Raw genomic sequence first — 13,379 nt, 5'->3', positions numbered from 1 at the left:
TTTTGGTTTTTGGAAAATAAGTAAAGGGCAGAGAGTACAAAGTTTTGATGATTTTTAAGAAAGATTTTTTTTTTTTTTTGTTGATAATTTTCAAAAATCTAATAGATTGAACAGTATAGATTTATCTATTAACTTAAATTAAACATTTTAAAGCAATAATTTTTTATAGAATTAAAAAAAAAAAAGATTAATGTGAAAAGAAAGAGGACTTTAATTTAACTCAAATTTTTCGAAATTCTAAGAAATAAACTTTATATGAAGATACTCAAATTCAGGGACAGCCACAAATGAATTGGAGAATGACCCCACTTATTAATTTTAATTTAAAAAAAAAAAATCTTAATTGTCTCCATATTACTCCAATTATTAATTTCTTAATTTTTTTTAATATAATACTTAAAAATTATGATCTTCTTACTAAACTTTATCTCCGTATTTCAATGTTTTTTTATAAAGATATTCAAACTTTTTATTTAATTGGTATTTGAGAAAATTGATTTATACCATATTATATATTAATAATTGAATTTGTGGTTTGTGGATAAGCAGGAAGTTTGAAAAGTTATGAAGAATTATGTTCCAGCAACAAGAAATTGAAAGTATTTCAAGCAGACCCCTTTGATTATCACAGCATAACGGATGCTTTGAGGGGATGTTCTGGCTTGTTCTACTCCTTTGAGCCTCCTTCTGATTACTCCACCTATGATGTAATTACCCACTTCTTCCTTTACCTTATTTATCTTTTAATTTTTTTCATAATTAAATCAATTAACTACCTCTGAGTGGTCGAGTTGTTTGATAGGGATTTTTGGGTTTTGAGTTTAAGTCCCTCTTCGGTTGAAAATGGGGATAAGCACTAGAGCTCTTACACAGCCGGTAGTTCACAGGTCCCAAACGTAAACTAGCTCAGACACCCCGATCATTAAAAAAAAAAAACAATCAATTAAAAGAAAAGGTATTAGCTTTATAACATAGTAATGTCCACATGCTTAATAGAGGAGTCAATTGGTAGAACCCAAACCAGTTGAATAAAAGTTTGAATGGTAGGTTAGACCTTGACCTAATACTCTTTTACTTTTTATTGGTTTCAATTAAAATGAGTCTTAAACCTAAAATTTCTTTGAATTTTTTTAAATTTTCGAATTCTAACACCATAAGAAATTTGTTGTTTTCTAATTACATTTTTATTAATGCGATCAAAATTCGTTGAAAAACATCATCTTCAACGCTTGTTAGCTTGTGCTGTTGAAATATCATCATCTTCCAACGGAATTTGCACTTCTAAGAAGATATATTACGACGCAATTGGATAGCATCAATTCCAATGTTTTTTTTGGTTTTATTGAGGCCACGGAATAACCTTTTTTTCCTGTAGTGCAATCTCAACACCCATATAAAACCCTAATGAAGTTATATAAATAACGATTTAGCATAGCAAATCGAATGTTTTAGTTCAATTGAACTCTCTCGCAAAACCCAAAAACCTGATAGATAGAAGTTAGATTAAAGTTTAGGGTTTGATCTGTTTGTTGCAGGAAGTAATGGCGGAAGTAGAGGTGAGAGCAGCTCACAATGTGCTGGAAGCATGTGCCCAAACAGATACACTAGACAAAGTTGTTTTTACTTCATCCGTCACAGCTGTTATATGGAATGACGATCGCAACACGACGTCGTCTGATCTTGAAGAGAGAAATTGGAGTGACATTAATTTTTGCAAGAAGTACAAGGTATTATTACTATTAATCTATTAATCTTTTTTTTTTTAATCTAATAATTATCAATTTATATAGAATCTCCCAGATTTATATAAATTATATTTTTATGAAAACTATTTGTAATTAGTTGGAAATATTTTTATGTTTATTTTAGAGTTATATTGACCCCTATTGTATGGTTAAATATCAAACATTCCTATGAGGTTTTGAAATAACAAAAAAATATATATTATTAATGAATTAATAAGCTATGAGAAATTACTTTTTATAAATTAATAAATATGTGTTTAATTATTCTCTTATCAGTTATTTTAATATTTAAAACTTAATAATAAAGTATTATTTTTTTAAGAAATCTGAAGAGAATTTTGGTTCTTTAATCAGATTTGATAATACAAGGTATTATTATTATTAAATGGATAATATTTTATTTTAATTTTAATTATTAAAAACTTATTTTACATGATTTTGTGCAGTTATGGCATGCATTATCGAAAACGCTAGCTGAGAAAACAGCGTGGGCATTGGCGATGGATCGAGGGATAAATATGGTATCAATAAATGGAGGGTTGATGATGAGTCCTGATTTGACCATCACGAATCCGTACTTAAAAGGAGCGGCTGAGATGTATGAAGATGGATTGTTTGTTACAGTCGATCTCAGGTTCAGTGTTGACGCACACATTTGTGTGTTTGAAGATGTATCATCGTACGGACGCTATCTCTGCTTCAACCACGTCATCAGTTGTAACAACGAAGCACACAAGCTCACCCGCATCCTATTGCCGCCCTCTGATAATGCTCCTCCTCTAAGGTAACAGCCATTATTAACATTAATTTTTTAAATGATAATCTAACAATTATTAATTTATACAAAATTTCCCCAATTTATATAAACTATATTTAATGAAGAGTATTTGTAATTAGTTGAAAATATTTTTATGTTTATGTTAGAGTTATATTGATCTCTAATGTATGATTAAATATCAAACAATCCTCTGAGATTATGAAATAATAAAAATATGTCTACAATCAATCAAACATTAATAATCCATTAGAAATTATGTTTTATAAGTTGATAAGTTTTTACCTAATTGCCTTCTGATGATTTTTTCAACATTTAAAAATTAATGATAGTATTTTCTTTTTCTTTTTTTGAACACCTCAAAAGAATTTTGGGTCAAAGTGTTTTTTATGTGATGGTTTTTTTTTTTTTTTATTAGTATTGTTGGTTATTATATCATGTTAAATACTATTAAATACTAAAAAAAAAAGTCTTAATGTGTTTATTCTAATATTTTGAGAGTATTATTATAATATATTTACATTTTGGCTGCAGTTTGGAGGATACAAGAGTCCATCAACAGAGAATAAGCAACAAGAAATTAAACAAATTGATGGTAAATTTTGAGGGAAGGCTTCAAGTTGATTGTTCAAAGGCATAGACTACTAGAATATCTATTTGTTTCCAATCTCAAATTATTAGAAATAACTACACTTATTTGTTAATCATATTTTTCGGAATGAATTTCTCCATTTTTATCATATTAATTATCAGTACAATGTTGTCTGAATTCATATGAACATGAAATTTATAAACTCATAACTTAACAACATAAAACTTGTAAAATTTATTATTATTGTTTGGTGATTAGTTGTTATGTAGTCTATTTAAAATATTCACTAATTAATATTTCATGGGTTATATTAATCATGATATTATTATTTTCGTAAGAGTTATGTGTTTTTTCAGCTATATATTTTTGAAATAACTGATATCGACAAAAGTACATATATAATTATACTTTGGTTATAATAAAAGTTCTCTCTGAATTTTATGAAATAACAAAAATTCATTTCTGTTAAAATTGAGGCGTTTAATTTCAGTGAATATTATATTTAATAATATTTCAGAAAAATACCTTTTCGTTAAAACTGAAGTGTAAAAAATATGAAGACTCTGGCCCATGCAGGTCTCGAACCTGCGACCTTCGCGTTATTAGCACGACGCTCTAACCAACTGAGCTAATAGGCCCCTTGTTTGACAAATTCAAAATGTTCTTAAAAATCCAAGTAAACTCAATGATACACCAATAAAAAATGGTTTCTTACAAGTTCAGTTCATAGCTTCCTAATGTTATACGATCAAATACTTGGAAATGATAGATGACAACAGCTAGGCACTGTTAAAGTGAGAAAATCTTGGGTTGTATGGACACATGTGCATTGATCGAATCATGACGTGTATGTAAATTCAGCATTGCATCAATATATGATACCTAGAGGATGAACGAAGTCAAATAGTTTATAAAATTCATGATGTTGTTCTTTTCAGAAGATTAAATAATTTCTCTACTATGAAATGAATAAAATTATTAGAGGAATTAAAGAGAAAGCAGAGTAACCTTGCATGCAACTCAAGCAAGGACCTGAAAATTAGTCTAGGAATTTCTCAAGAATCTTTCTAGATTGGATTAGGACATTTCATGACTTAGAATTGGATTTCATTAAGAGAGGTACTCATACATTCTACCAATAAGCAAAATATAAGTAATCCTCCTTGCAATTAAACAACAATAAGATCAACACTAGGATCAGGCAAAGAGCAGAGATACATAGTATCATGAACTCGACACATGTTACACCAATCATATGAATCAATAGGGAATAAAGAAGCAATGTTATTCTATCCATTTCTTGTATTCAAACACAGTTGATGTATGATGTTGCAGCATAAAGGCAAAGAATAAACATAAAAGAATGGATGATATGAAGAAGGAAAGTATATATGTAATTGATATTAAAGATGAATGATTCAATCCTTTGCCTTTGGTCTCAATGCTGCTTGATACAAGCTCATTCTTTTCTCTTAAAACATGTTAATGTATTAGAATCTCTAATTATTCCAAAAGAGAAAATCAAATATTTGTTCTCTTTTATATAAGCCTGATTATGAAGAAGGATGACATCCATGTTCATTCTTTGTGAACAAACAACTTTTAAATGAAGCTTTCACTAATTACATCTATAATAATTAATTTTATGTTTAATGTTAAAAATTGCCATTGAAAGTCACTAATTTTACAACTTTAATTATGATAATTAAAATGAAGTTCTCTGGTTCACTTGTAATATGATTATGAAATTTAAAACCTTCATTGTTTTCTATATCCATCACCGGATTATGGCAATTTAAAATTTTTCTCCTCGAGTGTCCTTTGATGCTTTTCCAATTTTTTGCTTTATATATATATATATATTCCTGATCCTGTAGTCTCTTAAAAGACATTCGCAAAGAAGAAAGAGATGTATGTTAGCTTTCTTATTTATCTTCTTTATACATGAATCTCTGAAAAGACTGGAAATGTACAAAAGTTGACGCATATTACAGTTCTAGCTAACTTCTATTATCTCCGTATTTTGCGAGCAAGCTAGAATCATATGCTACTTCAATGTCGGATAAATTCTTCGAATTTCAAGTACCAATTTTCAGTGATAGGAATTTCTAGAGACGAGTTTTAAGGCCTGCAGGACTCATTTTGTCGCTTTAAAATTAGTGAGCAAGCTAGGAAAAGAGGCTACATCAATTTGGGATAATCTCTTCTCATCCAGACAACAGCCGAAAATACACACTTTTTATTGTAGGGGTCTTTTTAGAGGCCTATTTTTAGTAGTGTTTTAATAACAAACCCGGGTGAAACCCGGTAAAATAGCCAAGTCCTGGGTTGACTGGTAGCTCCAACAAATGTCCGAAAGTTTGAAATATAACAAAAACACCCCTAAAAATTACCAGAAGTCCCTAGGGGTTTGAAATATTACAAAAACACCTCAAACACCACCACCGATGTCGGCAAACCAGGGCAAATAGGGCCTATTTCCAACAACGACAACACTTCCCATCACCATGAAAACACTCCCCTGAGCCTCCTAACCAAAACTCATATTATACCTCTCTTGATTGTCTCGCCAATCGGCAATAACAATTTAGTTTTGTGATTTTCGATCGATTCACTCATCGAAAATCACCTCCATCGCCACCATTATACTCACTAGCCCTTCCTCTTTAAAAGCCCAAACATCCTAACCTTTAATTATTTGTAGATCACTGTCCCAATTTCTAGAGTTTTCGATGAATAGAAAATTAGTAACTCGACCCAATGAAGGCCCCAAGTCTTGATTCAACCGGTTCAATCAACCAGGCCAGACCGGATTTTAAAACATTAGTTTTTAGACCAACATAACTCATATTGTCTTTAAATTTTGAGAGTAAACTAGAAACAAAAGCTATCTTAATGTGGGATGATCTTTTTCAATTTACTGCCCGGGTCGAATCAGATTTTAAAACACTGGTTTTAGACCAACATAATTCATATTGTCAACAAGAAACAAAAGCTACTTAAATGTGGGCTAATCTTTTTTAATTCTGGTCAAAAATATCGAGGTGTGTTTGTCTTATAGTTTTGGGTAGGATTTTTGAAAAAGTTAAGGGTGCGTTTGACTCCCTATTTTTATCCATATTCCCAATCCTATTCTCCAAATAATGTTTGGCACACTATTCCAGAAATATTACCCTATTTTTTTAATTACTTTTAGACCCCATAAGGTTATTAATTTTATCTATTTTTGAAATAACTGATATCGACAAAGTACATATATATTATTCTTGGTTATAATAAAAGTTCTCTCTGAATTTTATGAAATAACAAAAATTCATTTCTGTAAAATTGAGGCGTTTAATTTCAGTGAATATTATATTTAATAATATTCAGAAAAATACCTTTTCGTTAAAACTGAAGTGTAAAAAATATGAAGACTCTGGCCCATGCAGGTCTCGAACCTGCGACCTTCGCGTTATTAGCACGACGCTCTAACCAACTGAGCTAATAGGCCCTTGTTGACAAATTCAAAATGTTCTTAAAAATCCAAGTAAACTCAATGATACACCAATAAAAAATGTTCTTCACTGGTTATTATATCATGTTAAATACTATTAAATACTAAAAAAAAAAGTCTTAATGTGTTTATTCTAATATTTTGAGAGTATTATTATAATATATTTACATTTTGGCTGCAGTTTGGAGGATACAAGAGTCCATCAACAGAGAATAAGCAACAAGAAATTAAACAAATTGATGGTAAATTTTGAGGGAAGGCTTCAAGTTGATTGTTCAAAGGCATAGACTACTAGAATATCTATTTGTTTCCAATCTCAAATTATTTGAAATAACTACAATTATTTGTTAATCATATTTTTCGGAATGAATTTCTCCATTTTTATCATATTAATTATCAGTACAATGTTGTCTGAATTCATATGAACATGAAATTTATAAACTCATAAATTAACAACATAAAACTTGTAACATTTATTATTATTGTTTGGTGATTAGCTGTTATGTAATCTATTTAAAATATTCACTAATTAATATTTCATGGGTTATATTAATTATGATATTATTATTTTCTTAAGAGTTATGTGTTTTTTCAGCTATCCATATAAATTATATTTTGTTTTGAAATTGATGATGAAGATCGAAAATATAGGATCAAGAGGCAGTGGATGAAGAGTGGCTTCCTCTTCTTCTTCTTTTTTTTTTTTTTTTTTTTTCTGAAAAAATATTTTTTTTAAATGACTGATAACTACATATGTAATTATACTTTGGTTATAATAAAAATTCCCCTGAATTTTGTGAAATAACAGAAATACATTTCCGTTAAAATTGATGTGTTAAAATAAACGATAGGATAAAAGAATAATTCATGAATAATTATTAACTCCTAATAGTGTAAGTTTTAATAACTTCTTAACGGTTTAGATGTTTACTAATGATAGGGGGTTTTTTTATTATTTTAGAAACTTTAGGGGATATTATTATTTAATAATATTTCAGGAAAATACCTTTTCGTTAAAATTGAGGTGTTAAAAATTAAAATATGAAAATTTTTGGCCCATGCAGGTCTCGAACCTGCGACCTTCGCGTTATTAGCACGACGCTCTAACCAACTGAGCTAATAGGCCAGTTGTTTTAATTTTAGAGGATAATTTTAAAATGCAAAATATGCTTGGTAAAACAAATAAACTCAATAATGATACATGCACGTTAGACTAAAATCCCAAAACACACCAATAAAAATTTTCTATGGTTTCTTTACAAGTTCAGTTCATAGCTTCCTAATGTTATACGATCGAATACCCGGGAATCATAGATGACAATAAGTAGTCATTGTAAACATTTTGCCAAAGTGAGAAAATCTTTTGATTGTATGGACACGTGTGCGTTGTTCAAATCATGACGTGTGTGCAAGTTCAACATTGCATCAATATATTATATCTAGAGGATGAATGAAGTCAAATAGATACCACAAGGTTTACTAGACCTTAGAGATGCTGTCAGAAAATCATGGAATTTATGCATGTGGGAAACTATGATAGCCGACCTAAGCGAAACCAATCAACACAACGATCGGTCGAAATGCTGGTCAAGGCCCTCCTTTTATCCCACACACACGTACACCCACACAGATTCTAACATCATCTAAAAGGGCTAGTGAATATTAAACAACCACATAAATAGAGAACATGAATATAAATGAAGAACATGTACATAAATAAAGAACAAGAACATAAATATTAAACATGTTAAAGAACATAAATTAAAACATATATGGGATCTTTTGCTATCTATAACATTTTCAGAGTATTACAACACCCTTGAGGTTGAGGGAAACTTAGAAATATGAAAGAAACATGGAAGAATGTAAGTGAAGATGTGTAGAGAAGAGTGAGAGAAATAAACAAAAGTGTTTGCAAAGTTTTACAACAAAGTTCCTCCTCCCTCCCGNCGGATCCATTAAGTAATGGATTCTTGAGGGATTTCCAAAGTAACATATTGTTCTTGGGTTGTGGCTGGAATTTGACACTTGTCAAAAGTACTAGTCTGGACATACTCTTTGACTGGCTTTCTGGACGGTTTGACAAGAGTTTTAAAGGTTTTAGACAAAGAAGACGAGGACTTGGAAAAGACTATATACGGATTTACAATGGGAGGGATAGTGTCTTGAATTTTTTGATTTTCTGGAGTATAAGATATTTCATACAAACTTTCTACCTTAGAAGAAGATCTAGATAAGCTAGTATTTATGGGAGCAGTAAACGTAGATAAAGCTTAAGAGGATTCCATGTGCGTAAGTTCAACCTCTTGGATGTGTAATATCACCTCAAATGATAAGGATAGCGCAAGACCCAAATATTAAATATAAAATCAAACATAACTTAATAAACAGAGAAATAAAACATAACCAAAACTTAAAGGAGCCAATATTCGAGGGGAGGTAATCCTCCACACATGCAAAGATTGGAACCGATAAGTAGCTTAAAGAAGCCAATATCCGAGGGGAGGTAATCCTCCGCACACGCAGAGATTGGAATCCATCAGCGGTTTGGCTCTGATACCACATGGGATACTAGACCTTAGAGATGCTATTAGAAAATCATGGAGTTTATGCATGTTGGAAACTATGATAGCCGACCTAAGTGGAACCAATCAGCACAACGATCGGTCGAAAAGATGGTCAAGCCCTCCTTTTATCCCACACACACGCACACCCACACAGCTTCTAACATCATCTAAAATGGCTAGTGAATATTAAACAACAACATAAATGGAGAACATGAATATAAATGAAGAACATGTACAGAACTGAAGAACAAGAACATAAATGAAAACATAAATATTAAACATATTAAAGAACATAAATTAAAAGCATATTGGGATCTTTTGCTATCTATAACATTATCAGAGTATTACAACACCCTTGAGGTTGAGAGAAAATTAGAAGTATGAAAGAAACATGGAAGAATTTAAGTGAAGATGTGTAGAGAAAGTATGGAAGTGTAGAGAAAATATGGAAAGAAAAGTGAGAGAAAAAAAACCAAAGTTTTACAAAGTTCCTTCTCCTCCCCGAGAAGGTGAAAGACTTTATTTATAGATACCAGGGATACAAGCACTCATAAACTAACCTTTTTTTTTTTTTTTTTTTAACATTAAGTAGCCTACAATTGTTGACAAAACAAAAGCTTACAATACTTGACTTTTTTACAAAGGATACGGGAGATATTACATAGAGATGGCAAATTGCCATTTAATCCATTCCTGTTTTACATAAAGGACACCACTATTTATTTTAGCACACAAGGTCTTTAATCGTCTGACAAATTGGTAACGTGCCACGATTCTTCATCTTGGAAGTCGAGACAACCCATTGATTGAATCCAGTCAGTAGGGATTTGTCGGGGAGATGTATCTAGATGAGTATCTGAAGAAATGTCTGGAATCTGAGATGTTGGCGTTGCAAATGTACTTAGTGCATGCACGTATTGTTGTTGCCTGGATTTATGGAGATAATAATCACGAGACTGCTAAAGCTCTTCTTCCTGTACAGTATCTAGCTGTGAGTCCGGATACCACCATTCTGGATAAGATGAATTGTTATCGGAATGAGCATTGATGGAACGTATGCATGTCTGTTTGGCTTGGAGTAATTTCTTAGTGTAGTCTGGAGGAAAGAGTTCCCACGGAGCATCATCGTGAAAGGATGGCCATATTGCATCTGGAATGATCTGATTTCTTTCAAAAAGGATTTTTTGAATTGATCTAGTCTCAACAGGATGATCAAACTTATGATGGACGAGGTCATATGGATACGACCGATGAAATGTGACTTGATACTATGAAAAATATAGCTCATCAGATCTGATGGAGTGATGTCTATGAAAAAAACATGATAGACCATGCCGTTTTGGTAGACATAAGACTTTTGTACTGGGCAAGTTGGTAAGCAAACACAGATTTTCATTTGTCTAGGGTTTTGAACCATCGGAGAAAAGTCATCAAAAAGCGTAATTCAGGGTTTGAGGTTGACTGATATTAGGAAATTATTTTCAACATATGATGGATCGGAAATTGAATGGCAATGTGGTATTGGTGTAACATATACCAAAAGAACCATAATAATTCTTTTGGAAATATGATATCAAGTCCTAGAGGTAAACAAAAGATTTTTGAAAAGGAGAAATCTGGATGGACCCCTAACATATCATACATGGATTGACCACATTTTTCAATGCATTGAAGTTGGTAAGAAAACATTATTGTGGTAGCATTTTCATCAATGGTACGCATTCGAATAAGGTCATCGAATTCAGGAGGTATGTCTGGAGTATGGTTTGATGAAGAGGATAATGAACAGGAACTAGACTGGGTTAATGGTTGGAACATGAAACTTGGAAGAGGTTTGGATCTAGGGTTCATGAAACCAACTTGTTTCGGTTTAGGTCTGGATAAATAATCTGCAATGGTGTTGGTGTGACCTTTGATATGCTGGACGGTGAAGGAATATTTACTGATCCATTTTGCCCAGTGAAATAACTGCTGATGCGTAACATTTTTCTTATGGAAACGAAGCATTTGATCAAAAGACTTCATATCCGTTTCAACAAAGAAATGATGTCCAACAGGGTGGAATTCAAACCTTTCAATGTCATTTTTTACTACTAATACTTCCTTGAAAGTAGAATGATAATGCTTCTGGTGTGGTTTGAATTGTCCACTCTTGTATCCGCATAGATGTCGTACCTTGTTGTCATCTTGTTAAAAATGTAGTGCACCCCAATGATTGTCACTAGCATCCGTCTAAAGAATGCGTTTCCTTAAAGAAGGAATCTTCAACGGCTGTGTATGGAAAGATGCACACTTGAGACTCTTGACTGCATTTGTCTGCTTTTCAGACCACTCTGGAGGATGCTTCTTAAGCATCTGGGAAAGTGGAGTAGTGAAACGAGAAATGTTGGGAATGAAACTGCGCATGTAATTGGCAATTCTCAAGAATTGTTGTATTTCTTTCTTGGTTGTGAGAACATCTGGGAATTTTTGCAATTCATTAGCAATATGAGGTTGAAGATCATACTTGCCATTAGAAATCACCGTACCAAGAAAATCAATCTTTGTTTGTCCTAACTGCATTTTCTTCTCAGAGAGCATGATACCATAAGTGTGGATGATATCAGCAAAGTCACGAAGAAGACGTATATGAGATTCCTCATCTTTTGAAAAGAGAAGGATATCATCAATATAAATGAGACATGTATGCAGAAGGGGAGCAAAAATCTTCGTCATGGCTTTCTAAAACAGGGAAGGAGCGACTTTAAGTCCAAAAGGCATGACTGTCCACTGGTAATGTTGATTGGGAATGCGGAAGGCAGTCTTATGACAATCATCAGGATGAATTCCAAGTTGCTAAAATCCAGCTTTGAGATCAAATTTGGAAACCATCTTTGCATTATGGAGATTTGCAAAAAGAACTTGTCTAAAAGGCAGAGGAAATTTATCATCACGGAGAAAGAAATTCAATGGCTGATAATTGATAACAAGTCTGAGTTTTCATCTAGCCTGTTCTGCCCGTTTATTGACATAAAAAGCTTCACATGCCCATTGAGAGTGTGTGGGTTCAATCAATCCTTGAGATAAAAGCTGAGTACATTCTTGTTGAGCTAGACTGAGATGTTTTGGTGACATGCCGGAATGACTAGCTTTAGTGGGATTGATATCTTCGCTCTTGATGAATGGAAGACGAATAAAGAAATTTGAATTCTTCCATAATGGATGAGCACATTTAGTGAGAAAATCAGCATGAGAATCTGCGCAAAAGCGGGAAATAAGTTAGGTCTTGATTTGCTCAATAAGATTGCCTTCAATCTTGAATAAATTAGGCTGAGTGGTCCAGGATTGAAAAAACATCTTGTACCGAACACCATCAGGGAGTATTCTGAGTTTATTGAGCTTAGAGTAAACATCAAAACCTAGAGCCACATCTTTGCCAGGTAGATCGGAACCAAGAACTTTATGAAGAGTGAAACAGCCTGGGAAAATTTGGATTTTAATGGGTTTGCTGAGCAGATGAGTGTAGAATATTTCCTGATGAGGTTTCCACTGAGAGGCTGGAAGGATCTTAGGGTTGATAATAGTACGAGTAGCACCAGTATCAAAATATGCTATGACTGAAACGGGATTTGAGTATTTGGTGGGGAAGATCTGAACTTTTACTATAGGTATGTGACATGAGAAGGCTAATGATGGAAGGGATTGTGGTGCTTGTTGGATATGGTAGAAATAGTGGCAATAATCTGAATCAAAAGATTTAGTATCAGTGGCTGCAAACTGGAAAGAAGTGTCTGAAGTGGGTTCTTCATCCATGGAAAACCAACTTTCAACATCATCATCAGAAAAATCTATATTGGTGAGCTGAGAAAGTTGTTGCATCATTTTGACTAACTGCTTGGGCTTGTTTGGACAATTTTTGGTAAAATGACCCGGGCGGTTGCACAAATAACATCGATTAGACCGTTTGCCTTTGCATTTTCTTTTCCGAAGAAACTTGTGGTGCTTGAAACGTCAAAATTTATGTCTAGCCGAAGCATTATGTAGAGAAAACTTGATGCGTCTAGAATGAAACTTCTTCTTGGTAGGACAAGAACATGAGCGATCTGATTTGCATTTGATCTTTAAGCCTGGTCTTTGACAAACCTTTGTCAGCTGTTTAGAACGCTTCATATAATCATCAAAAAATTGTTTTTGACAATAGAGCTTTTCCAGATGAAGAATAACA

At 32.5% G+C, this 13,379-nt stretch overlaps 1 protein-coding gene and 3 non-coding genes across 4 annotated transcripts; 1 reads left to right on the top strand and 3 right to left on the bottom strand.

The window, feature by feature from the left end:
* Positions 1-545: 545 nt before the first annotated feature.
* LOC116108149 (cinnamoyl-CoA reductase-like SNL6) lies at positions 546-3,182 on the top strand (the record flags this gene model as incomplete). Its single annotated transcript, XM_031394428.1, has 4 exons — positions 546-707; positions 1,536-1,727; positions 2,192-2,529; positions 3,055-3,182. Coding segments are annotated over 4 exons (798 nt in total), but the record flags the coding sequence as incomplete, so codon positions are not given.
* A 494-nt stretch (positions 3,183-3,676) lies between these two features.
* TRNAI-AAU lies at positions 3,677-3,750 on the bottom strand. Its single transcript has one exon. It is a non-coding gene; the product is annotated as a tRNA-Ile (tRNA).
* A 2,781-nt stretch (positions 3,751-6,531) lies between these two features.
* Positions 6,532-6,605, bottom strand: TRNAI-AAU. The gene has a single exon. It is a non-coding gene; the product is annotated as a tRNA-Ile (tRNA).
* A 1,055-nt stretch (positions 6,606-7,660) lies between these two features.
* TRNAI-AAU lies at positions 7,661-7,734 on the bottom strand. The gene has a single exon. It is a non-coding gene; the product is annotated as a tRNA-Ile (tRNA).
* Between the last annotated feature and the right edge of the window lie 5,645 nt (positions 7,735-13,379).

Source organism: Pistacia vera, unplaced genomic scaffold (assembly GCF_008641045.1).
Source record: "Pistacia vera cultivar Batoury unplaced genomic scaffold, PisVer_v2 Contig1175, whole genome shotgun sequence".
Taxonomy (NCBI): Eukaryota; Viridiplantae; Streptophyta; class Magnoliopsida; order Sapindales; family Anacardiaceae; genus Pistacia; species Pistacia vera.
The sequence above is the reverse complement of the archived record's forward strand: the minus strand, read 5'-3'. Positions and strand labels throughout refer to the sequence as shown.